The 25,590-nt window shown below is 46.0% G+C and overlaps 2 protein-coding genes across 3 annotated transcripts in view; both read right to left on the bottom strand.

Moving 5' to 3' along the window:
• NFX1 (nuclear transcription factor, X-box binding 1) overlaps positions 1-25,590 on the bottom strand; it is a 441,461-nt gene that overhangs the window by 59,229 nt on the left and 356,642 nt on the right. The gene's annotated exons all lie outside the window — the stretch shown is intronic.
• Positions 1-25,590, bottom strand: part of MARCHF6 (membrane associated ring-CH-type finger 6) — a 158,088-nt gene that overhangs the window by 53,372 nt on the left and 79,126 nt on the right. Inside the window, exons 7-15 of one of the 2 annotated variants that reach the window (XM_060254055.1) lie at positions 21,757-21,949; positions 21,199-21,260; positions 16,999-17,031; positions 16,558-16,609; positions 14,680-14,738; positions 7,089-7,169; positions 4,019-4,087; positions 3,838-3,912; positions 2,991-3,125 (exon numbers count right to left, since the gene is read on the bottom strand). In XM_060254055.1, coding sequence (XP_060110038.1) covers positions 2,991-3,125; positions 3,838-3,912; positions 4,019-4,087; positions 7,089-7,169; positions 14,680-14,738; positions 16,558-16,609; positions 16,999-17,031; positions 21,199-21,260; positions 21,757-21,949 — 759 coding nt within the window. The remainder of the gene's footprint in view (positions 1-2,990; positions 3,126-3,837; positions 3,913-4,018; positions 4,088-7,088; positions 7,170-14,679; positions 14,739-16,557; positions 16,610-16,998; positions 17,032-21,198; positions 21,261-21,756; positions 21,950-25,590) is intronic. The other variant, XM_060254056.1, reaches the window with a different exon arrangement.

Genomic DNA, 25,590 nt, shown 5'->3' on the forward strand with positions numbered 1-25,590 from the left:
ACTGTTGCTTTTGGACTTCCATCTCTGGGACTTGTGGAACACGGTGTCCACCTCCAATATTTCTACAGTTTCACCGCATCGCACAGAAATGCAGGAGTTGGAATTTGAGCGCTTGCTCTTTAAATACGGAGAGATGCGCATCCTACAAAGAGACTGTTTTTCTCAGGTCACAGTGTTGTGCAACTATGTGTGCATGTAAATGGTTTGGTATAGCTGTAAGAGTTTGAGTTCATGTTTTCTTGAATATATAAGTACTTGCAGTAATCAGCCATGAGCTTTCGCTTTTTTGTTCTGTATTTCACACGGCTTCCTCTTTTGGCTTTTTGGGGGTTTTTGTCCTCAAACAAAAGCCTGGCAGAATATCTCTGCCTTATAGGCCCTGTACAATTATAAAAGATCCCACGGGGCCCTTGTGTCTTCCAGGGGAATATTCCACCAGGTTGAGGCCAGGACTGAAATGTCAAGTCTGCTGCAATGTCTAAGTAGTTTAGTCACAAACACTTGTTAAGGAAAAGGATCCTGGGTAAAAACCACTCTGTATTCAGATGCTGCTAGCTTGAACTCTCCTTCCCCCCCTCCCTTCCTTTGTTATGTAGCAATGCTTAGAAATGGGAATATGGGAACAAGATTGTGGTGCCTTCTCAGAGATAGCTGGTGCTAAGGAAGCGCCCAAGGCCAGCCAAAGCCTGAGAACGATAAAGTAACAACGATGTGTGAATGTGCCCTGCATAGAGTGCCCCCCCTAAGGAATTCCTTTGATGTATACCTTAAATGTTTGCTCTTTGTGTATGCTCGCCAGTCTCTCAATTTTTCTGCTACAGTCTAACAACATGTTACAATAAACTAGAAACTTTTTATCAAGAAGGTCTCGTTATTGAAACATCAGACTTGATATGAAAAGGTCCCGCCCTTACTGAAGACAGCCAGACCTCTTTAGGGCCAGGATTCACCAGCAGATTTCAACCTGCAGAGCATAATGCTCATCCAGGGACCTAGTGGAGGAGGCAATCCCACTCAAAGCCTTAAAGGTCATAACTAAAACATTTAATCTGACTCTGTACTCAACCGGAAGCCAGTGTAGCTGGCACAGCATAGGTAGAATATGTGCCATCCATGGCGTTCCCATCAGGACTCGCGCCATCACATTCTGGACCAGTTGGGAGTTTCCAGGTCAAAGTCAAGGGTAGGTCAGCATAGAGTGAGTTACAGTAGTCTAGCCTGGAGGTGACCTACTGTGGCTAGGTCCAAACGAGACAGGAGGGGAGCCAGTTGCCTAACTTGGTGTAGATGAAAGAACACCACTTTAGCAATCAATTCATATGTGCAACCTGGACCTCTATTGAAAGAGAGGCATCCAGGGTCACTCTCAAGCGCTTGACGGTTGGTGTTAGTAACACTCCATCAAGAACTGGAAATCTGTGCTCCAACTCCAGCCCTGATGCCCTCCGGCCACAGAACCTCTGTCTTGGAGTTCAATCTACCCAATCTACCATCAGTTTCAATCTACTTTTCTTTGGCCAACCCACCACAGCCTCCAAACCCTCAGCGAAGGATGGCAGGACAGAGGCTGGCTGGTTGCCCAACAGCAAATATAGCTGGGTGTCATCTGCATGACACCCCAGCCCCAAACTCAGTACCAGCTGTGCAAGGGGGCACGTATAGCTGTTAAACAACATCCGGGAGAGAAGCACTTCTTAAGGGACCTCTCCAACTGGGGGCATCTAGACAACACATCCTCCTCTTGTGCCACCCTCTGTCCCTGACTGTGCAGAAAGGAGGAGAAGTGGTTTGACAAGGTTGGGAAAGTTGACGAGGAGGAGCAGAAGGGGGGAAAAGAGGTAGCAAATCTATGATGGGGGGATGGTAATGGGGATTAAAGGAATGGCATCTTGTGGTGGGTTTGAGCACAGGGAATTGCAGCAGTGGAGAGATGTGGGCATGCTTTGTGCATCCTCCCAGCATTTTGGGAGGACCACTGATCACAGCTATGACATGCAACACCACCACTATGCAATTATCACCAAAGTGAAAATCTCTACATTTTGGGGAACCTTCCCATTCAAAATTTGTATAATATGGTCACATCACATTCATAGGCAGTGGAACTCAGTCAATTAATAGGTAATTGCACATGGGTAGCCATGTTAGTCTACTGCAGTAAGATGAACCAGGAGTCCAGATGCACCAGAGGTTACAATACATGAGGCTGCTGCATCTCCAGTGCAACCGGTGAAATGCACTCTGACTCACAGAGACATACAACAGAATTACTTTTTTAGTCTTTAAACAATCACTGGATTGCTGCTCTTTGTTATTTAACAGTACAGTAAGTGTACAGTAATAAAGACCAAAGTTCCAATCCAGCACGAGGACATAAATGTCACCCAACTGTAGTAAGCCTGAATATTTAATATGCGTTATGATATGCAATTCACCCGCAGTATCCAGCAACATAGACTAACAAATCCTCTCAATGTAGAACTTCTGACTTGCAATTCAAAGTCAACACTCCCCACAGTTTGGAGACTGGAAACGTATCACGTACACTTGTGCTTCCCACTCCTTGCCTCTGATGTGTGGAATTACCTCTTCCCTTCCCAGATTTGATGAGCACATTCTTCTCCCCTCCACCAATGGCAGAGAGAGCACACTCGGCAAAATATACTGTGGGGCACTGCAGCACTTGCATCCAGCTGCCAGCAGCAGTGTGCAATGTAGCCCACCAGCTCACCCACAGTTGTGCAGTGAATACTCTTGCAGAGTAGGCCACACTACCACAAGACATGGCTCCTTGCAACTCTCTAGACAGCAGCCAACTCTGTGATCTACACTCACATGCAGCCCACAACATTTTGGAACACATGTTGAGTTTTGCACTGCAGAAGCCTGACTTGTTCCTGTTCTCGTTTGGTTCAGAATGTCAAATGCTGAAGTAACTGAATTGATTTGACAGGATCTTTTAAATGAGTTTTCAGGAAATTGCAACTTACCTCTCTCAACAAGAGGATGAAGGAAGCAAAATAGAAGACATATACCATTCCCACTAGCCAATGGAGGAACATGGTTGTGCCAGGGGCAGACTGAAAGCTCAACTCCCTGTCCTTCAAAGTAGCATCAAACATTTCCTAGGAGAAACCATATGAAGCACTGAAAGCAAAACCTACACCTGGCAGAATTGTTATCATTTATTAATTTATTAATAATAATATAGTTGCAAATACATACTTGTAAAAGGCATTTAGTATTAAAACATCCATCCTTTCTTATATAATAAAAATCTTCAGCGGTGTTAGCATGACAGCCAGTGATTTGAGAAGCGACTGTTTAGTACTCATGAAAAATGTTCTTTTAACACAGAAATGAAGACTTTAAAATAAATTATTTTAAATTATATAAAATCCGTTGTGTTTATATAAAATCAGTTACTGTGTCCTGATGCACAAAAATGTACTGTTGTTCCCCTTTTAAAGAGATGGAGCTTCCAGGCTCTTCAAGTATAACTTTTGTCTATAGAAGAAGAACTGCAGATTTATACCCCGCCCTTCTCTCTAAATCAGAGTCTCAGAGCGGCTTACAATCTTCTCCCCCCCACAACAAACACCCTGTGAAGTGGGTGGGGCTGAGAGGGCTCTCACAGCAGCTGCCCTTTCAAGGACAACTCCTGCGAGAGCTCTGGCTGACCCAAGGCCATTCCAGCAGGTACAAATGGAGGAGTGGGGAATCAAACCCAGTTCTCCCAGATAAGAGTCCACGCATTTAACCACTACACCAAACTGGCTCTCTTTAGAATGCCGCAAGACACAGCAGCAGCAGCAGCTCAATACATGTTGATCTTACCAGCGAGCAGATGTCAAGCCACCAACCACAGATGAGCGGGAAAACGCCAATTTCTACAACCACTAATAGCGATACCTTCAAACATGAAAAGGCAAAGATTTTTGTTTTACTTTAGCCTTATTGCAAATAAATAACATTATTTTAAACTACAAATGTATCTGTTTTTAAATACTTGTACTACCTTGACAACAATATAGCACACCCCAAGCAAGCGACGTGATCTCTGGAATTTGACAAGTGCAGCCAAGCCCTATACAATTACCGTCAAGGAAAAGCTGAAGGGGAGAGGTACACAGGAAAGAACATTGAGCAACAGGAGATTCTGAAGCAGATGTAAGAAGAACATAAGAGCCCTGCTGGATCAGACCAGCAGTGGCCCACCAGTTCCTCTGTTCCAAGGCCTTCCCCTGATTCTGCCTCTGGGCACTGGGGGTCAGAGGCTGCATGCCTCCAGATATGCAAGCTCCATTCAGACACCACAACTAGTAGCCACAGATGGACCTCTCCGTCATGAATCTATCCAATCCCCCTTTTAAAGCTGTTTATCCCTGTGGCCATCATTTTCAACCTCTGGCAGCAAATTCCACATTTTAATCACTCTCTGTGCAAAGTAGTTTTCTTCCTTTTGTCCATCCTGAACCTCCTGCCCATCAGCTTCACTGGATGCCCTCAAGTTCTAGTATTTGAAAAGAGGGAGAATAAGAGTGAACATTGTTTAAAGTACAGCAGTACCTGCCATCCTCAGGCCTAGAAACTACCCGTATTTTTCGCACCATAAGACGCACTTCCCCCCCCCCCCAAAAAAAAGTGGGGGGAAAAGTGTGTGAGTCTTATGGAGCAAAGGTACCGGTACTTACCTTCTGGGGGGGGAGCGATCCGCTGCCTCCGCCTCTGATCCCGGCGCTTCCTCTGTGCCTTTCTGCCTGGCTTCAGCTCTGACGCTTACAGCAAGCGCCAGGATCGCTCCCTCTGCCCTCCGATCCTGGCGCTTGCTGTAAGCATCAGAGCTGAAGCCAGGCAGAAAGGCACGGAGGAAGCACCCGCAAACCCAGCGCTCTGCAAACCCAGCGCTTTGCGAGCGCCGGCTGTGGAGAGAGCAGCGTGCTTCCTCCGTGCCTTTCTGCCTGGCTTCAGCTCTGACGCTTACAGCAAGCGCCAGGATCGCTCCCTCTGCCCTCCGATCCCGGCGCTTGCTGTAAGCATCAGAGCTGAAGCCACGCTGCCCTCTCCACAGCCGGCGCTCGCAAAGCACTGGGTTTGCGGAGGGGGTGGGTGCTTCCTCCGTGCCTTTCTGCCTGGCTTCAGTTGATGCTTAAAGCAAGCGCTGGGATCGGAGGGCGGAGGGAGCGATCCTGGCGCTTGCTGTAAGCGTCAGAGCTGGAGCCAGGCAGGCAGGCACAGAGGAAGCACGCTGCCCTCTTCACATCCGGCGCTCGCAAAGCGCTGGGTTTCCGGAGGGGGTGGGTGCTTCCTCTGTGCCTGCCTGCCTGGCTTCAGCTCTGATGCTTACAGCGAGCGCCAGGATCAGAGGGCAGAGGGAGCGATCCTGGCGCTTGCTGTAACCGTCAGAGCTGGAGCCAGGCAGGCAGGCATGGAGGAAGTGCCGGGATCGGAGGCAGCGGATCGCCCCCCAGGAGGAAGGTGCGTCCTATCGTCCGAAGCGCCTTATGGTGTGAAAAATATGGTAATTTGTTATATTAAAGGAACAGGTGTGTTATTGTAGGCATACATCTAGATCAAGAGCATCTTTACTTTGAAGACATATTAAAATTGAGTAACTACACAAAGGATTGTGTACTTACTCAGTTACAACATTAGAACAAAAGATTACTAATTTGTAGAGATTACTAATTTGTAGAGCAAATTAGTAGAACAATTTGTAGAACAAATTTGTAGAACAAAAGATTACTAATTTGTAGAGAGTACTAATTTGTAGAGTGGAGGACGGTAAGCAGTGGGGTGCCACAGGGCTCGGTACTGGGTCCCATCCTCTTTAACTTGTTCATAAATGGTTTAGAGTTGGGAGTGAGCAGTGAAGTGGCCAAATTTGCGGATGACACTAAATTGTTCAGGGTGCTGAGAACCAGAGAGGATTGTGAGGAACTCCAAAGGGATCTGTTGAGGCTGGGTGAGTGGGCGTCAACGTGGCAGATGCGGTTCAATGTGGCCAAGTGCAAAGTAATGCACATTGGGGCCAAGAATCCCAGCTACAAATACAAGTTGATGGGGTGTGAACTGGCAGAGACAGACCAAGAGAGAGATCTTGGGGTCATGGTAGATAATTCACTGAAAATGTCAAGACAGTGTGCGTTTGCAATAAAAAAGGCCAACGCCATGCTGGGAATTATTAGGAAGGGAATTGAAAACAAATCAGCCAGTATCATAATGCCTCTGTATAAATCGATGGTGCGGTCTCATTTGGAGTACTGTGTGCAGTTCTGGTCGCCGCACCTCAAAAAGGATATTATAGCATTGGAGAAAGTTCAGAAAAGGGCAACTAAAATGATTAAAGGGCTGGAACACCTTCCCTGTGAAGAAAGGTTGAAACGCTTAGGGCTCTTTAGCTTGGAGAAACGTCGACTGAGGGGTGACATGATAGAAGTTTACAAGATAATGCATGGGATGGAGAAAGTAGAGAAAGAAGTACTTTTCTCCCTTTCTCACAATACAAGAACTCGTGGGCATTCGATGAAATTGCTGAGCAGACAGGTTAAAACGGATAAAAGGAAGTACTTCTTCACCCAAAGGGTGATTAACATGTGGAATTCACTGCCACAGGAGGTGGTGGCGTCCACAAGCATAGCCACCTTCAAGAAGGGGTTAGATAAAAATATGGAGCAGAGGTCCATCAGTGGCTATTAGCCACAGTGTGTGTGTGTGTGTGTGTGTGTGTATGTATATATATATATATATATATATATATATATATATATATATATATATATATATATATATATATATATATATATATATATATTTGGCCGCTGTGTGACACAGAATGTTGGACTGGATGGGCCATTGGCCTGATCTAACATGGCTTCTCTTATGCTCTTATGAGATTTCACCAGAGGCAGGCATTGGTTCACGCATACAGTCATTATAGAATCGGCAGGATTAACAACAGGATGTGCATTCCACCACAGATTTTCCTTAAGGGGCACAGACAGAACACTTGAAATAATATATTTACAGCGAACATCTGTCGATCAGACAGAGAGTACGCAGACAAGCAGGTATTTACAAAAGGATACATGACAAACAATTAGTGAGACCGCCAACAGCACATAACCAACGATTGTTGTGATTAGGCCTTCAAAATGAGATGCTTGAACCTGAAGAGGACAGATAGATATTTATTGTTACGAGGTAGTTAAACAACAAATGATTTACAAAATATCCATTATACAATTACTATTTTCAATTAGTAAAACCCTAAATGTGAAATTGGCATAGTTTAATAGAACAAAGTTGGAGTCCAGTAGCACCTTTAAGACCAACACTGTTTTAGTGAGAATGCAAGCTTTCCTGTGCTAAATACACACTTCATCAGACAATAGTATGGAATGGAATCAGCAGTCCTACATAGAGAGAGAGTGAGCAGTGAATTAGTATGCAAAATAGGTACAATGCTTTTACCAACACAGCTGCCCACCTGGATCTATAATAGAATACCACAACAAAGCTACTTTCTCAATGACGCACTGATAAATTTCGGTTTTGAGCAGAATTTAGCTACCTTCTGATGGTATTTATCTGCAGGAAGACAATAAGGTAAGATTTTTCTGTTCTTCCTGGAAATTTTCGTAGAATAGGAAGCAGCAGATCTTTATAAAGAGGACAATGTAGAAGAATGCGCCCTATGGTTTCCAATTCTTAACTACCACAGGGGCAATACTATTCATAGGGCAATACCATTCATAATACAAAGACTTCACTCCTGTTTAACAACTCAGAAGGGAGAACAGTAAACTCTGCAACTGAAAAGCCAATCTTGCTTTTGGAGCTATAAGATTCCCCAAACAGGCTGCTGGTACAAATTGCTTATTCTCTATACAATAGTATCTCTTAGAGAAGCTCAGATGCTGTTGTAGCTCTAGATCTTGAATTCCTTGGCTGACCACAAATCTTAATTCCTAGGAGAAAACAATAAAAGGTAATAAAAGTTGCCTGTTAAACAAAAGGACATGTTAAACAAAAGGACATGTATCTCCTAGTTCGTGTCCACCTATGCATCCTTTTGTTTTACCTAGACTTTCATCAACAGCAATTAACAGGCAACTTTTATAGCTATTCAGACCAAATGGTCTTCCAATTTATTACACTATTTTGCCATTTGATCCTAACTTTGTATCAGTTTCCACTCTTAACCCACCAACAACGTGTATTTCAGCCCACTGTACCCCATCCCCTCATCTGAAGAAGTATACCTGCATACGAAAGCTTACATTCTGAAAAAAATTCTGTTGGTCTTAAAGGTGTTGCTTGTCTCCTACTTTGTTCTAATAATAGAATGTTTATTAATAGATGTATACTGTAATTTTACCCATCATCTATTGGTTTCATTCTTAGCAAGCTAGAGGCTTGCGCCAGAGTACCGGTTATCAATAAATGTAGTCTTAGTATCAACTTTGACTCGTTCTTGAACCCGTCGACTTGACATTTTGCTAAGAATCCGTTTGAAGCTTAACCACCCTGGCCACTTTGTAGCCAAATGGCTGAAAAGATACCAGAAGGCGGTGAGCTTCCCGACACTAAAGAAAGGCCATCTATTCCGTGGCACGTCTTGGACTCCCGGAGAGTAGCGGCCTCCCCTCTGCAGATCCAGCAGCTCCTCATTACCCCAAGGCAGTGGCAGCCCCGGACCTCCACCAGCACAATGCACGAGGCCCCGGCTAGGAGGGAAGCCATCCTGACCAGGCATATGCGCAGGATGCGGATGGCGAACGCGGAGGGGCCCAATCCGGGGCCTATGGAGCTGGAGGAGATAGACACGATCGTGGTCATCCTGGTGCATGAGGAGTGCCCAGAACCAGATGAGGGAGAGCTGGGAGCGGCGGCTCTAAAAGATGAGGAGGACGAGACAGCCCGGGAATTTCAAGCAATGGTCCGTAAGGAAGTGGAGAGTGTGGTCATGGGCCTGAAGGCGGAGATGCAGACCATGACCAACCGCATGGCGGGAGAGATTACCCGAGAAATCTCTCGCTTTCTAGGGCTGCCTGGGCCCAGGAGGGTTCCCCAACCTCCACTGATCCGGCAGCAACCAGCACCAGCGGTCCCAGCTCCAGCTGCACCGGCAGTGGCCCCGGCCCCGCCTGCAGCGCCCTGACCAGTGGCACCCCCTCCAGCCCCTCGAGACGGAGGGAGAGGAAAGGAGCTCGACGCCACTTTTGATGGGGATCTGGATGAAGTAGAATACTTCACGATCCAGGTGAACAGCTACATGCACTACTGGGGAAATACGTTCCCTGATGAGTTTAGTCGAGTGGACTATCTGGGGTCGAAGCTGAAGGGGGCGGCTAAAAGGTGGTACGTGAGCCTGTACGAAGCCATGAGCCCAGAACTGGACTATGTAGCAACGTTCTTTCAGGCTCTGTTGGCCCAGTATGAAGATCCCCTCCAGGAGACCCGGGCTCTGGCGGCCCTACGCGACATGCAGCAGGGGCAGAAGTCAATCCGGGAATATGCCACAGACTTCCGGGCTAACACGGCCAAGGTCCGCGGATGGAGTGAGCTGATGAAAATCGAGCACTTCACCCAGGGCCTGAATGCAGGCATATTGGATCAGGCCCTCACCCAAGCCCGACCTACCATGTTGGTGGGTTGGATCCAACTAGCGGGTGAGGTTGAGACCAATATGAAGCGTGTAGCCATGCAACGCCAGCAGCAGAGCGGGAAGGGGGGCGAGACCTGAAGTCAACCCCAAAAACAGAGACGAAGAAACCGACAGGGGGGCCCAGTGGGGGAAATCCTGCCGGGCCATGCAAGTGTTTTCAGTGCGGGGACCCTGGGCATCTAGCGAGCAGTTGCCCGAACCCCCCGCGGGCACCACCAAGCGCCCCGAAGCAGAGCACCCCATCCCGAAGAAGAGCACCGGCTGCCCTAAGGAAGTGGCGAAAGGCAACGTAGCGGCTATCGAGGAGGCAGAAGAAGACACGCTCCTGGTCGATGAGCTGAGCGAGCTGGTGTGGTTGGAGGAGCCGTTGGGAAACGAGAACGACCTGCTCTGAAAGGTGCCCACCAGCAGGTCGAGGAGGAGCCAGCACCAGTGAGACTACTGAACCCCAAGCTCAAGAGATTCATGCAAGTGAGGGCTTTGATTGACTCTGGGTGCAACCGAGAGTTAATAACGCCCAAGATAGTGGAGGCCTTGGGCCTGACTACCACCGCCCTCCCCTGCCCCATGCAATTTGAGCAGACAGACGGGTCAGTAATGCGGGGGGAACCCTGTGCCCTAGAAACCTAATTTCTGCCTGTGGGGATCGAGGAGCATTGGGAGTCCTTCGTAATCTCTCCCTCTTGCTCCTATCCGGTAGTGTTGGGAGTATGGTGGTTGGCCAGGCATGAACCGGACATTCGATGGGGAAGGCAGACCATCAAATTTACAGACCCATTGTGCAAGGACCACCTATGGAACTTAGAGTGGGGGCCTCACCCTCTGCCCTCTACCGAGAAGGTGTGTCTGACAGTGGAAGAAGTCCCGGAAATCCCCCAGGCATATCAGGATTTGATAGGGGTGTTTAGAGAGCAAGGTGCAAACGAGCTGCCACCCCACAGAGATACTGAATGTGCCATTGAATTAATACCGGGGAAATCGCTCCCAAAAGCCAAACTATACCCGATGGGATGGGCGGAAAAGGCGGAGCTGTGCAAATTTCTGGACAAGAACTTAAAGCGGGGGTTGATTAGGCCGGCCACAGCCCCCTCCCATGCAGCCCCGGTTTTGTTCCGGAAAAAGAAGGACAGCTCGCTTAGACTTTGCACAGATTTTCGCAGGATAAACGCGATTTCAACTTCCAACGCTTACCCCATCCCCCTCATTAAAGACTTGTTAAGTACTGTGTCGGAGGGGAAGATCTTTACAAAGCTGGACTTGAGAGATGCGTATTTCCGGGTGCGTATCAAGGAGGGGGATGAGTGGAAAACAGTGTTCAACACACCACTGGGGCAGTTCGAATACCTAGTGATGCCGTTTGGACTACAAGGGGCCCCTGGGGTGTTCATGAGCTTTATAAACAATGTATTGAGAAAGTTTTTGTTTAAGGGGGTGGTGGTCTATCTGGATGACAGCATTATTTACTCGCAAGACGAAAAGTCTCATGTGAAATTGGTGCGGGAGGTGTTAAGCACCCTGTTGAGTTACAAATTGTATGCTAAACTGTCAAAATGCGAATTTCATAAAACAGAGCTGGATTACTTGGGTTTCTGAGTATCCGCTAGGGGGCTGGCAATGGACCCGGCAAAAGTGCAGGCCATATTGGATTGGGCTCCCCCGAGGACACGTAGACAACTTCAATCGTTCCTCAGGTTCGCAAATTTCTATAGGAAGTTCATACCGGGGTTCGCCCAAATCATGCTCCCCCTGACTGAGTTGTTAAAAACCAAGGGGAAAGGCCAGGAAGCCAAACGGCCGGGAGCACGTTTGAATTGGACACCAACTTGCCAATCAGCATTTGATAAATTGAAGCAGCTGTTCACGAGTGAGCCGGACCTGATCACCCCAATGAGCTCAAACCCTTCGTGGTGCAATGCGACACCTCCAATGTAGCCGTCAGAGCCATTCTCATGCAGAAAGCTGAGGAAGAAAAACTGAGGCCCTGTGCCTATATCTCAAAGAAATTCGCGGCGGAGCAAAGGAATTGGTCAGTGTGGGACAAAGAGGCGTTTGCAGTAATGTTTGCGCTGAAAACGTGGCGGTCTTGGTTAGCAGGGGCGAAAGTGCCGTTTGAAATATGGACCGACCACAAAAACCTTGAAGCCCTCACAGGGAAGAGGAAACTGAGCAAGAAACACATCAGGTGGGCAGGGTTCTTTTCTAAGTTCGACTTTGTGCTCAAGCACATTCCGGGCACAAAGAACTTTCTAGCGGATGCGCTGTCCCACCTGTCCCAGCACAATAATCAGAGAGAAGACATAGAAGACTCCCTGATTCCACCCACCCAGGTGGCCGCGGTTATAACCACCCGGTCGCAAAAGAAATGCCAACTACAAGGGTGGGGGGCGGAGAAGATGGCAGCAGAAATCGAGAAGGAGGGGGAAGAACGGCCAGGGGAAATTCAGAAGCGAGAGGATGGGCTATGGTACAAGGGAGAAAAGCTATACGTTCCCAAGACCATGAGATCAGAAGTGTTACAATTCTGTTACAAACTGGCTGGACACTTTGGGTATGTCAAGACCCTGCATCTGCTTATCCGACAATTTTGGTGGCCCTCCATGAAAAGGGATATATCCGAGTTTGTATCTACTTGCCCATTTGTATAATGGCCAAAAGAAGGGGGAGGGGGGGAACCTCTGGAGACCGCTTCTAGACCCTGGTCAATAGTCTCCATGGACTTCATCGTGGAGAAACTGCCCTCTCTTGGCAAAACAGTAATATTGGTGGTAGTGGACACTTTTTCCAAACAAGCCCATTTCATTCCCTGCGCCCAACTCCCCACCACCAAGAAACTGGCTTATTTATTCTTCAACCATGTAGCCAAACTACACTCCATCCCAGACAAGGTGATTAGCGACCGCGGCCCACACTTCATTGCCAACTTCTGGCGGGAGTTTTGCAAACTAATGGGCATGGAGCAGGGGTTGAGTTCCGCCTACCACCCGCAGACGGACAGACAGACAGAACGCGTGAACGGGCTATTAGAGCAGTATTTAAGATCAACCATCAACAATCCAATTGGGTAGATCTACTCCCCTTCACTGAATACTGCTATAATAATAGTGTTCACAGCTCCACCAAAGCCTCACCATTTCAAACGGTGAGTGGGTATGAGGGAAAACCCCTCCCTTTGCTCCCAGGGGGGGATGCTAAGAAAGAGCCAAGCCCGTTTGATCAGTGGTGGGGCATGCTGACTAAAAGTTGGAAGGAAATACAGGAGAACCTGGAAGCAGCCAAGGAGACTTACAAAAAGCAATATGACAAAAGCCATGTCCCCGCTTGGGATTTCAAAGTAGGGGACTCGGTGTTTGTGTCCACAAAAAACTTTCCACTCACCTAACCGTCCAAAAAATTGGCATGTAAGTACCTGGGCCCTTTTAAGATCAAAAGGGTAATAAACAAAGTTACAGTAGAGCTGGAGTTACCAAAGATGTTTAGTAAAGTCCAACCTGTCTTTCATTACAGTCTTCTCCGAAAGGACCCTGGCAGTTCCCCTTGGCATCCTCAGCCAGAAGCACCTCAACCTATCCAAATGGGGAGCCAGAGTCACCATGAGATCCAGGAAATCCTGGACTCAAAGATTAAACATGGGAAGCTGTACTATCTAATTAAATGGAAACATTTCCCTCCTAGTGAAAGTGAGTGGGTAGCCGAAAAGGATGTGTCAGCCCCTGATTTGATTAAGAAGTTTCTAACTAAGCACCCTCAGAGACCGAGAGGGCCAGCTTAAGGGGGGGCAGTATGTCAAGATCGACTGATTCTGACTAAAGACTGTGGGATCTTGGCCTAAGTATCAGGCCTAGTTAAAATCATAATGGATCCACTGCTGCTAATGGTCTACCCTTAGCTACTTCCCTTCCCCCTTTTCTTATTTTGATTTGCAACTGATGTGAAAGAAATAGTCGGCGCCTTCTCAGGGCCTAAGGTGGGAGGAAGCCTTGAATGATAATACAAGGACAGACGGCCAGCTATCGCCTGAGAAAGTATCTGGTAGTTATGTGTGAATGTTTCCTCCTGAAACTCCCCCCCCCCCCGTAGGAATGCTTTTGAAGTGTATCTTAAAACCCATGTATCAATGTATTGGTTTCATTCTTAGCAAACTAGAGGCTTGCGCCAGAGTACCGGTTATCAATAAATGTAGTCTTAGTATCAACTTTGACTCGTTCTTGAACCCGTCGACTTGACAGAATCAGACAATTTTGTTGACTATTTAATTCAGGAAGCTCAATTCCATTTTTCTCTGCACCTCAGAACCGAGACACACATACATTTTATTATACATGTTTCAAAATTAATACAAGATAATAAAACAATAATCATAATAATTCAATCTACATAAAATAATTAATCACTCTACAATCATTAAAGAATCTACATGAAAGCCCTTCAGCAATCCCAAGAGATTATGCACCTCTGCCAGACAGCATAGTTTCTTGGATTCTTCCATTTAATAAAATTAGATTCAAAATGTTTAACCATTTGCATAACCCTGCAAAATTATGCTGTTCTCCCAAGACTGTCTATAAAAAAGAGAGGATTCCTCCAGTGAATCAGGAGGAAAACAGAAACAGACAGTCTCATCATTTGATCCCACCCTAGCATTAAAATCTCCTGCAATTATCAAGGCCTTCTCAGGGTAAAAATTAATCCATCTAATGTATTCCTTTTAAAGTTCTAAGTTATATGCAAGTCCCATGGGGCACACTTATTTAACTCCGCACTTCATTTATGCCCTGCCTTTCTCCCCAGTGGGGATCTAAAGCAGCTACTGTCCTCCATTTTATCCTCACAACACAACCATCTTGTGAGGTAGACAGTGGTGTGGGATTTTCCAGGAAAATTTGAATTGGAAAACGTTCCAGGAAATTTTCCAATTCAAATTTTAAAAATAATCTAAACATTTAAAGAATTGTAGTTACTTTTTAAAAAGCATCCGTTTTATTATGAACTTGAAAAATGAAAATACTTACATAGTCCTCAAAGCCTAGCCCAACAATAGAGAAGTGACCGATGTGATAAGGACAAAACGCTAGAAAGAAAGAAAAGAACAGAGATGGCTCACATTGACACGTCTTTCATGTGTAGCTGGTGACAGAAACCCAAAAACCTTACTGGACCAAGAGCACCACCGAGGGACTCCTGGAGGTTTTCATTTCAACTGGACCATCCTGGCAAATCAATCCCTTTGGGACAAAGGACCACTCGGTTTGGTCCAGACCACCTCATTTGTTTTTGAAGTTCAGAGTCATAAGCAGATGCCTGATGAGGGTGCGACTCTATGGTATAAGTCTCTGATTGGTAACCACAGACTCTGACATCAGAGATGAAGCTCAACTCTCTTAGGCAAGGAGGCTCGTTCCAGTCCTGTTCCATTGGCCATAAGTATCTGGACATTTTTAGATTTTCCCTTTGTCTTCAGTTTTCACTCTTCAATAGAAACTGAGTTCTCTGGAGGCTGGGTTAAGTACTTTTTACCTCTGTTAAGTATTTTTCCAACATGCTGCTTCTGCAAGGAATTTTGCACACGCTCTGAGAAACCTGTTACAGCCTGGGTAACAGGTGTTTGGCTTACATAGTTCAACTGTACTGCTTTTAAACTGAATGTTTCAGTGTTGTTAACTGACCACCTTTTCTCTGTATTTTTTTCCCTTTTCCACCATGTTTTAAACCAAATCACCAATCCCTCCCTCCCGTTAAAATAAGCTTTTATTTTAAAAAGTCCTTGCCCTGCAATATTTCTCCAAATCTCTTCCCTGTGTGCTAGACTGGACAGGAACTGCACAGGTGGTTACAAGGTATTTCCTAAGGTTTCTACTGTCATGTCATCATTGCTCTAGCACTGGGCTAGCATAGGACCTTCTCAGCAGTTCAGCCCAGATGCTCTCAAGAGTTGTGGTGGCTGGTTAGGAGGGTTCTTTCCACAGAGCCCTTGGTCTAAGGGAATTCCCAGCAAGGAAAGACACCATTTCCCCCTTCTGACCATAACACGGCTTAAAACTGACAGCTTGAAAAAGGACAGACATGTCTCTGTGTTCATCAAGTTCAGTCTACTATGCAAGTAGCAGTAGTAATTCAGTATTTAGCGCTTCACCATGACACATCACATTTGGTTTGTTATTTAAAATACTTTTCGATTCCCTGACATACATTTATCTCCTTCATTACAGGCTTTCTGGAGTCAACAGAAAACTTTTATTTCAGAACACCTTCGAGAAGAAATGTTATTTTGTATTTCAGTCCTGTTAAAACTGACTTAGATATATAATGGTGTTACTTAGAACGGCTTCTTTTCCATTTTATTATTAAAGTTATGGATTGCCCACTCTGGACGATTTACAATATTATTAAAACATTACAATAAAACATAGTTAAAATACATTTCAGAATAAACAAACATTTAAGAACAGATGGTGAGTGGCAATTTTATTCAAACTGCAGACTGCCAACTACTTTGTGGGCAAGGGGAGAGGGTACAAGCAAACAGACAGGGTGCCAGCTTTGGATGAAACTGTCGCTGTCCTCAGTCAAAGGCCTGATGGAACATCTCTGCCTCACAGGCCCTGTGGAACTGTATAAGGTCCCACGAGGCCCTGATGGAATTTGGCAGAGAGTTCCGCCAGGTTGGGGCCAAGACCAAGAAGGCCCTGGCTGAGGACAGCTGGACAACAGGTTTGGTTTTTTACTGTCAAGATTAGTTTTGTTAGCAATCAAAGGCTGACACTGATTACTAAAAAGTTGTGCAAATGAATTGCGGGAATTACTTTAATCTTTAAAATCTGTCATCTTGTCAAGAGAAAACTACTCCACCACCATTTTAATTTGGGCACCCTCACTCAGAAATCACTTACCAAAGACAAGTATGAATAATGTGTTTAGTGAAACCACCCAGAAGACATGTTCCTGAGGGGAGAAAGGGAAACAGAAATCAGTCGGAGCACATTGTCCTTTCTGCCTGAGATTCTTACGGAGTTCTCATCAAGACCCCTTATGACCCTGACTATAGGTCAAATAGTGCTCAACCCACCCACCCCCAAACCATTTCAAGTTAGTACTATGGTGTGTATTGAGGTAAATGACTGTTATACAAGACACAGGGTGGCATTCCCAGATTCCACTTGTAGGACTGGGCGGCATAAAAAGTAAATACATCAATAAATTACTCCCAATCCCCCATGCTTATCTATAATTAAGCACTGGCATTTAACATATACTTGGATTCAATTTCCTACATCAAGATATAGAGATAAATGCTCTCAGACATAATCCTATTACAGTAAAAGTTCACTTACTAAAAAAACCAGGGATCCATCAAGCCCAAGCATCTAGAAACAAGACGGATTTTTTAAAAGTCAGCATATGCTCTTTTCTGAGTCCCCACAAGCATGAACATTCTCCCCAGATTCTAGGAACTAATTCACACTGCCACTTCTACAACCTTGTATTCTTCCTTCCATAGTAACACACATCATTTTCTAGTTCTGACAGAAGCCTGAGCACAAATCTCAGAGCAATGGCTAGGCCAAAACCAGCAGATTCACGTAATACCACACCAATGCTGTCCTAGTAATGAAGTAGCAACCATTCATTAACGGAGGGAAGTGAGCAATGCACTTACAGATCAAGGTGGATACCAGCCTGCTGATGCAAAACAGGCAGAAGTCACTGCATGGGGATTAAATATAAATGCTAGATCATGTTCAAGCAGATATTTCACCTTATGATCACTTCCATGGATTGTTCATTCATTCAGCAATTTATGGCAATTCCGCCACAGTCTCAAATGCAGAATATTGGAAAGAACGTAGGATACAAATGACTTGACCATGTTCTTCATCCAATCCACATGATAACCATTTACCATTAGAGGATCAGACCATGAAAATGCAGCTCCCCCTGCTGTGACAGTTAACATGTGAAGAGCTGTACAGCTATGGGAAGATATATAAACAAAAGCATAGCTGCTACAGTAGCTGGAGGATGAGAAGGAGAAGAAGGAGACGAAGGAGGAGAAGAAGAAGAATCTGGATTTATATCCCACCCTCCACTCCGAATTTCAGAGTCTCAGAGCAGCTCACAATCTCCTTTATCTTCCTCCCGCACAACATACACCCTGTGAGGTGAGTGGGGCTGAGAGAGCTCTTGCAGAAGCTGCTCTTTCAAGGACAACTCCTACAAGAGCTGTGGCTGACCCAAGGCCATTTCAGCAGCTGCAAATGGAGGAGTAGGGAATCAAACCTGGTTCTTCCAGATAAGAGTCCGCACACTTAGCCACTATACCAAACTGAAGAAAGCAGCAGTAGTCCAGGCTGCTGGCATCTGGCCGGTCTTATTTACCAGGGTGAAAAGAGCAGCTAGTGGAAGGGCCCACCACTCTGGGTCAGCTTTCAGTACCTCAGGAATTATCACATCTAGGTCAGGAGCTTGGCCTAATTTTAATTGATCTATAAGAGTTGTTATTTCCTCAGGGGTAGCAGGAGGCCGCTCTGGGAGACCATGCAGGGGGGAATAACCCAGTTGCCTTCTGTTAGAGAAATCCTCATGAAGTACATCAGAATGAAGAAAGCAGCTGTCCTGCCAATAAGTGATAGAAAGGAGCCCATAGCTGGATTCCTGAGTATATGAGTAGGAAGCAGAAATTAGTGGCTCAGATTTCTCTGAAGGGGAGGACTCTGAAGAAGGGGAAGGGCACAGCTCTATATAATCTTGTCCTTCACCACCAGCCATCACTCTCTCCCATTCCACACTGGCCCCTGTGTCAGGCAATCTAGCTGTTCCTGAAATAAACTGTTTAGCTTAATAGCTGCCATATTGAACTGCTGTTACTAACCATGAGAAAGACCTTGCATATCAAAGTAGAATGTTGTAGATTGTTGCCAGTGCTTGATGTGAACCTCTCTCTCCCTAGTACTAACAAAAGCAAGAATTCCCCTTTGAAGATAAAGAGCCTCCAGGGACAAGCCTTTTGGCCATCCCAGGAAGACTAACCGTAAGAATAAGATAAGAGAGAGAGGGACCGTGTGAACCTTCTCACCTAAGCTCAGCAATGTTTAGAATTGTGGCTTTTGTTTAGAAATCTTTGATGTAGTTCTCTTAAGTATGTGTTGCTCTGTTACACTGTATCAGTCTCAACTTCTTCGTTCTGGTGCATATGGAGTATCAAATAAAGCCTAACTTTGCAACAGTTCAAGGTCTGGTTGATTTTAAACCTTATTGCCTGACACCCTGCAGCTGAAACAACGAGCTGAGACAACTGACTGCTAAAAAGTTGTGAAAATGAATTGCAGGAATTACTTTAATTTTTAAAAATCTGTCATCTTATCAGGAGAAAAAAGTTCTCAAAGGTGTGTCTGATGAAAGGTGATGCCCTGAAAATCTTGTTGGTCTCTCAAGTGCTGCAGGACAAAAATCTGGCTGTTCTGCTGCAGACTGAAAGCCCCACCCCTCACCCCCCAGGAGGCCCACAAATGTGAGGAGGGGACCTCAGGAATCCCTCACTGGTGCTGGGAAACAAGCAGGAGCAAGGACCTTCCCTCTGCCACAACCTTGGAAAAGAACCCTGCAAGTAGCAGCAAGGGGAGCCTCTCCTTCAGTCCAGCTTCTAGAAGTCTCACGACTAGTGGATGCTGATGCCTGGAGGAGGACGGAGGAGCTGCCCTCTTGCAAAAAACCCATATCCTATCAGCAATGTGTGGCATCCATCTGCAAATATCTAAATCCATTGATTGGGGCCACATGGTCGCTAACAGGGCTTTTCTGCAAACTTGAGTAACCATTTCGGTTGCAGAAAAATCTGAAAAGTTAAATAAATACAGGGGAAGGGGGGATTTAAAGTAAAACAGCATTCCCTGTGCAAGTGCAGAGAAGGCTCGGGGATGCCTTCTGCATCAGTGCAGGAGAGCCCAGGGGCCATGTTGACAGGGAAGTGAGAGGGGGAGATGGGAATGCGGAGGCCTGGCAGCAGAAGCCTCAAGCAGCGCTGGCCTCTCCAGCACCGATGTCCTGGGGGGGGGGAGGGAGCACGGCAGCCTGGTGGGAGTGGCTGCAACAGCAGAGGGAAGCCACAATACCCATGGAGGACCCCATTCCCTCTCTCAGCTGGCAGCAACTGGAGGGGGAAATAAAGGTAAGAAGGGGAAGGGGTATTGTGAATCCACCCGCAGGAGGTATGCTTCTGCAGAGGGAACTCTCCACATGCCTCCCTAACAACCAACTGGCAAGAGATCTGGGATGTCCCGGATGGTAGAGAAAGCTAGAAGAGGGGCCCAGGTTTCAGAAGTTTTACAGGCATGGACTGCATAACTTGAATGTTTTCTCCTGCATTACTATACTACAGTAAATAAACTGTTAAATAGTAGATGCAGAAAAAGATATATTCAGGAGTAAATGAACAAAATTGGGGGGGGGGGGAATAGAAGGGGACAAATTAGCTGAGAGTCAAGAACATGGTTTACAGACATCCAACACAATCTTTCATGATTACATAGTTCAAATGATGGGGTTACCCACTCACAAAGGGAATGTATTTTTCCCAGTAATCCATGTAAACTTCGAAGTGATTTTTCTGCATTTTTAGAAGAGTGTCCTATACTTCAGGCAATGATTATTAGCCAGGAACACAGTTGCTTGATTAACCAAGACAAATGAGTTTTACTTTGAATAAACAAATAGAAATCTCTCAAACTGACCCCCCCCCCCCGCCGCCTTTTGAACATTTTTACTCCTCAGAGCTACCTGGTCCCAGCACACATCCTTAATCTCACTTCCAAAATACCCTCATCAAATGTTACTTTGGCTACAACTGAAGGCAGGATCCACATTCAGTGGCACGAAAAATCAGCCATCACAGGAAGTTCGGATTCAGACATTCTCTTCACTGCATGGGGAGGGAAAGAGCAGAGGGAGCGTGCGAGCAGAAGACCAGCATCCCATCTCACCAGGCATGCAAGGGGAGGGAGTGGATAATGCCCAAACAGGCCCCTTTTTCACAAAACCTTCTCTGAACCCAAAATGTGACTGGGGTGAACAAGCCGGAAAGGGTAACAAGACACAGGGACTCAAACAACATGTTACATGTAAATACAGGCAACATGGCTTTTTTTAAAAAAAACCCTAAATAAATAAATGAGGAACAGCTGCTTTGGGATGGAGACATAAAAGGAATAGAGAATGAATCCTGCAATTTGCTTGTCTACCATTTCGCCACCCCAGACAAAAAGCTGCTCTCGAGCGGCTTTTGCACTCCTCCCATGCTTGTCCTCGGGGATATCATGTCTTCCCCAAATTTGCCTTCACTGTTAAAAGGGAGCCACTGGGCTAACCTTGAAGGAACAAGACATAGTTTGGCCTTAGGGGGAAGAGGCAGGCATAAGAGGACCTGACTGAAGTCTTAAGTATGACAAATCATCATCAATTGGTTTTTAAAGCAGATGATCCTTATTTAAGGCACCCCAATTCTGCATAACAGAGTTTCTGAAATATAGAAGTCTTACTCTCTCCCAGGTAAGCTCTTCTGCTGCTCGATCCCACTCCAAAGCATTCCAGTTCATGTCATCTAAACAGATAAGTAGCATTTTAAGATTGCTAGAGGAAGAAGTTGACCACGACAATACAACTTACATTATTAGTCAGGCTTCTTGTGACCATTTTGAGCCCCACAGGTGTTCTAACAAGAATTAAAACAATGGGATGGTTGTTACAGAGAGATATTAGCTACCTGGTCTGTTGGTTAAATTTAAACAGCAATCCTGAAAAGTCACAGTCTATTTGTTCACACAAAATCCTTCCTAACACAGCATGCTGCTTTTAATATAGGGTTGCATTTTTTAAAAAAGAGGTCCCCTAAAGTTTTTGGTTCCCCTAAGTGTAAAAACAGTGTTTGAGAATTGTTAGGAAACAGACACTCAAGGAGGCTTGCAGACAATTAAACCTACAACAATAACAAATCAAAATCACAGATAGACAGCCTGGGCCAACCAGTGTGTCTTTAGCAGGTACCCAAGTGCAGCTCTAGAAAGTGGTACAAATATTGCTATGAACAGGCAACATACCTTGTGCTCCATTGTTTGCATCTGCAGCATCTTCTACTACTACATCTTCTTCATCTTCATTGTCTTCCTCTTCTTCATCTGGTTGTTCTTCTTGGATTTCTGGATTTTCACCAACAACGGCATTTTCAGCAGGCTGGTCCGCAGGCTGGTCCAGTGCAGCATTTTCAGCTCCCCCATTTCCTGCACCCTGAACCTGCACCCCCCAAAAAGTCAAAACATCATCAGCTGAATTCAGGGTTCTGCTATGCCATGACTACCTGCAGTATGAAAAGTTACCAGTGGGTTGGATTCCTAAGGGATTATATAAATTGAGCAAACACAGACATAGGATTCCTGCCCCCACCCCCAACTTCTTCTTCCTGTTGCTGTCCCCTGTGGTACAAAGAATTTCTGGGCCTTTAAGGACATCGTGAGTCTGGGGGGGGTGGAGCGGGCGGGTGGCTTGCATGATTCCTTCTATGAAGAGCTGGCTAATATAAGGGGGTTGCGTCCTGGCCAGTTTCTGGCAGCAGCTCCTCCACCCCACATTATTCCTACAGATGCCCAATCCTTGTGAAGGAACTGGAGGGGGGAGGGGCACAGTGGGATTTGATATATATATATTTTTTTAAAAAACCTTTCATGAACTGGCTTCATTTCACATTTTTCAAAGGATCCAAACCCATGTCAATTTTTAAATATCCATCTGTAGCGTGAAGACCTATTAAGACAGTTTCTTGAATGTCAGCAGAGAAATTTCATTCTTAGGGATTATGAGGGAGCTGTGTGCTACATGCTCCAACGTGTACAAGGCTTTTGTCAGGCATTGGCTAAATCAGAGATTGCTATACACTGTGCAATCCGACTTCCAGAAGTATCATATCTCACTCTGTCCTGGGCAGTTAATACCGGGATCACAAACCACACTAGAGAATCTAAATGAAACTCTAACCCAAGATCTTTCTTTCAAAGAAAAGAACATCCAAAGACATTGCCCCAAAAGGAAGATTCTTATCAAATGAACTCGGGCTTTGAAATACTTGCTGCTCTTCAAGAATAAATCTTATTCGGTATCAGCTGCTTGGACTAACTGACATGCATAAGCTCACACTGCCTTAGGTCAAATAAGCAAAGAAAGCACAATTGTCACAACATCCCTCTGGGAAGGAACAAGTGACTTCCCTGAGGAATAAAGTCTGAATGCAGTGGCACCTTTGAGACCAACTAAGTTTTATTGCTGGTCTTAAAGGTGACACTGAATTCAAACTTTGTTCTCTTGCTTCAGATCAACACGGCTGCCCACCTGGATCTACTTCCCTGGGGAATAATAACCTAACCAAAAACGGAAGAAGGAAAGTCTCTGGTCTAGGGTTGCCAGCAGGCCTGGAGAAAAATGTTCTGTCCCTTAATGTGGGGAAATTTTCAAGGCATGGAGGTAACGAAACACCTGGGAAATGTCATCCCATTAAGCTTCTGTCGAAAGGACAAGGCATTTCTTTCCTACAAACAGTTAGTAATCCTAATTCAGATAGGTACAAGATGCCCATCTATTCACTCTGGTGAAGGCTGCGCAAAGCAAGCCTCAGAGAGAGAAATTGAGTTGAGTCAAAATCAGGAAAAAAGAATGCAGCAGAGAACAGATTTCAATGTGACTCCTGAAATTAAAACAAAAAATATTGGGTTTGATCCAGACTTAAGTTTTCCAGAACAGAACTTTCTTGCTCCCCGAACCCCACCCCACTGATCACCACAAAATGCTAGAAGAAAAATTGCAGATTCTCTTGGAATCAAAGCAGCTTACAATCTCCCATGTCTTCTCCCCCCACAACAGACACCCTGTGAGGTGGGTGGGGCTGAGAGGGCTCTCACAGCAGCTGCCCTTTCAAGGACAACCTCTGCCAGAGCTATGACTGACCCAAGGCCATTCCAGCAGGTGCAAGTGGAGGAGTGGGAAATCAAACCCAGTTCTCCCAGATAAGAGTCCGTGCACTTAACCACCACACCAAGCTGGCTCTCCTGGGGGACAAAGGACCCTGAGAAATGACACCTTGGGGGGGGCTGCAATGGGGAGTCACTGGAAATTGCCATCTTATTCTACCCATTCTCTCGGCTTGGCTTCGCGAACAAAGATTTAAGAAGGGTGCAATAGTCCACGTCTGCTGCAGGCTCGCTGGTGGCTGACAAGACCAATGCGGGACAGGCAGGTCCGGCCACAGTGGCTGCAGGGAAAAGTCTGATTTAGGGTTGGTGCTGTAGCAGTGCGATTCTTCCTCAATCTCCTTTTGTCCTCAAGACCAGCTATGCGTGCGTTCTCAAAAGAAGAAACAGCCTGGTGGATGGTGTGCCTCCATGCTTTGCGATCTGAGGCTAGGTCAGACCACTGGTGATGGTTGATGCGACAGGTGCCAAGGGATTTCTTCAAGGAGTCCTTGTACCTCTTCTTTGGTGCCCCTCTATTTCGATGGCCGGTGGAGAGTTCGCCATACAGGGCAATCTTGGGAAGGCGGTGGTTTTCCATCCTAGAAATATGCCCTGCCCAGTGCAGCTGCGTCTTCAACAGCAGTGCCTCGATGCTGGTAACCTCCGCCCGCTTGAGAACTTCAGTGTTGGTCACAAAGTCACTCCAGTGGATGTTGAGGATGGTGCGAAGGCAGCGCTGATGAAAGCGCTCAAGGAGTCGCAGGTGATGACGGTATAAAACCCACGATTCGGAGCCGTAGATGAGGGTTGTCATCACAACCGCTTTGTAAACATTGATCTTTGTGCCTTTTTTCAGATGCTTGTTGCTCCACACTCTTTTGTGCAGTCGGCCAAAGGCATGGTTTGCCTTTGCCAGCCTGTTGTCAATCTCCTTGTCGATCTTAGCATCTGAGGAGATGATGCACCCCAGGTAGCTGAACTGCTGGACTGTCTTCAGAACTGATTCACCCACAGTGATGCAGGGAGGGTGATAATCTTCCTGGGGTGCAGGCTGGTGGAGAACTTCTGTCTTCTTCAGACTAACTTCTAGGCCGAATAGCTTGGCAGCCTCTGCAAAGCAGGACGTCATATGCTGCAGAGCTGATACCGAGTGGGAGACGAGTGCAGCATCATCAGCAAACAGTAGCTCTCGGATGAGTTTTTCCATTGTCTTGGAGTGGGCCTTTAGTCGCCTCAGGTTGAACAGGCTGCCATCGGTGCGATAGCGGATGTAGACACCATCGTCATCATCTAGATCTACTGCGGCTCTTTGAAGCATCATGCTAAAGAAGATCGTAAAGAGAGTTGGCGTGAGAACGCAGCCTTGCTTTACACCTGTGCCTATTGGGAAGGTCTCCGAGAGGTCGTTGCAGTGTCTGACTTGGCCTCGCTGGTCTTCGTGTAGCTGGATGATCATGCTGAGGAACCTTGGGGGACATCCTAAACGTTCCAAGATTTGCCACAGGCCTTTCCTGCTAACGGTATCGAAAGCTTTGGTAAGGTCGACAAAAGTCACGTACAGAGCCTTGTTCTGTTCCCTGCATTTCTCTTGGAGCTGCCTGAGAACAAATACCATGTCGGTGGTGCTCCTGTTAGCTCTGAAGCCGCACTGGCTCTCTGGGAGGAGTTCTTCTGCAATGGCGGGCACCAGTCTGTTCAGGAGTATTCTGACAAGGATTTTGCCTGCGATGGAGAGCAGGGTTATCCCCCGGTAGTTGGAGCAGTCTGACTTTTCCCCTTTGTTCTTGTAAAGGGTGATGATGATCATCAATCATCATCATTCTACCCATTATCTTGAAAATAATGGATCGTTTTAATATGCTGCTATTCACAAAGGTTTCAAACCTTAAGTGACTATTAAACAGAACAGCTGGAGGACATGTAATTCCTCTCATC

Source organism: Heteronotia binoei, chromosome 14 (assembly GCF_032191835.1).
Source record: "Heteronotia binoei isolate CCM8104 ecotype False Entrance Well chromosome 14, APGP_CSIRO_Hbin_v1, whole genome shotgun sequence".
Lineage (NCBI taxonomy): Eukaryota > Metazoa > Chordata > Lepidosauria > Squamata > Gekkonidae > Heteronotia > Heteronotia binoei.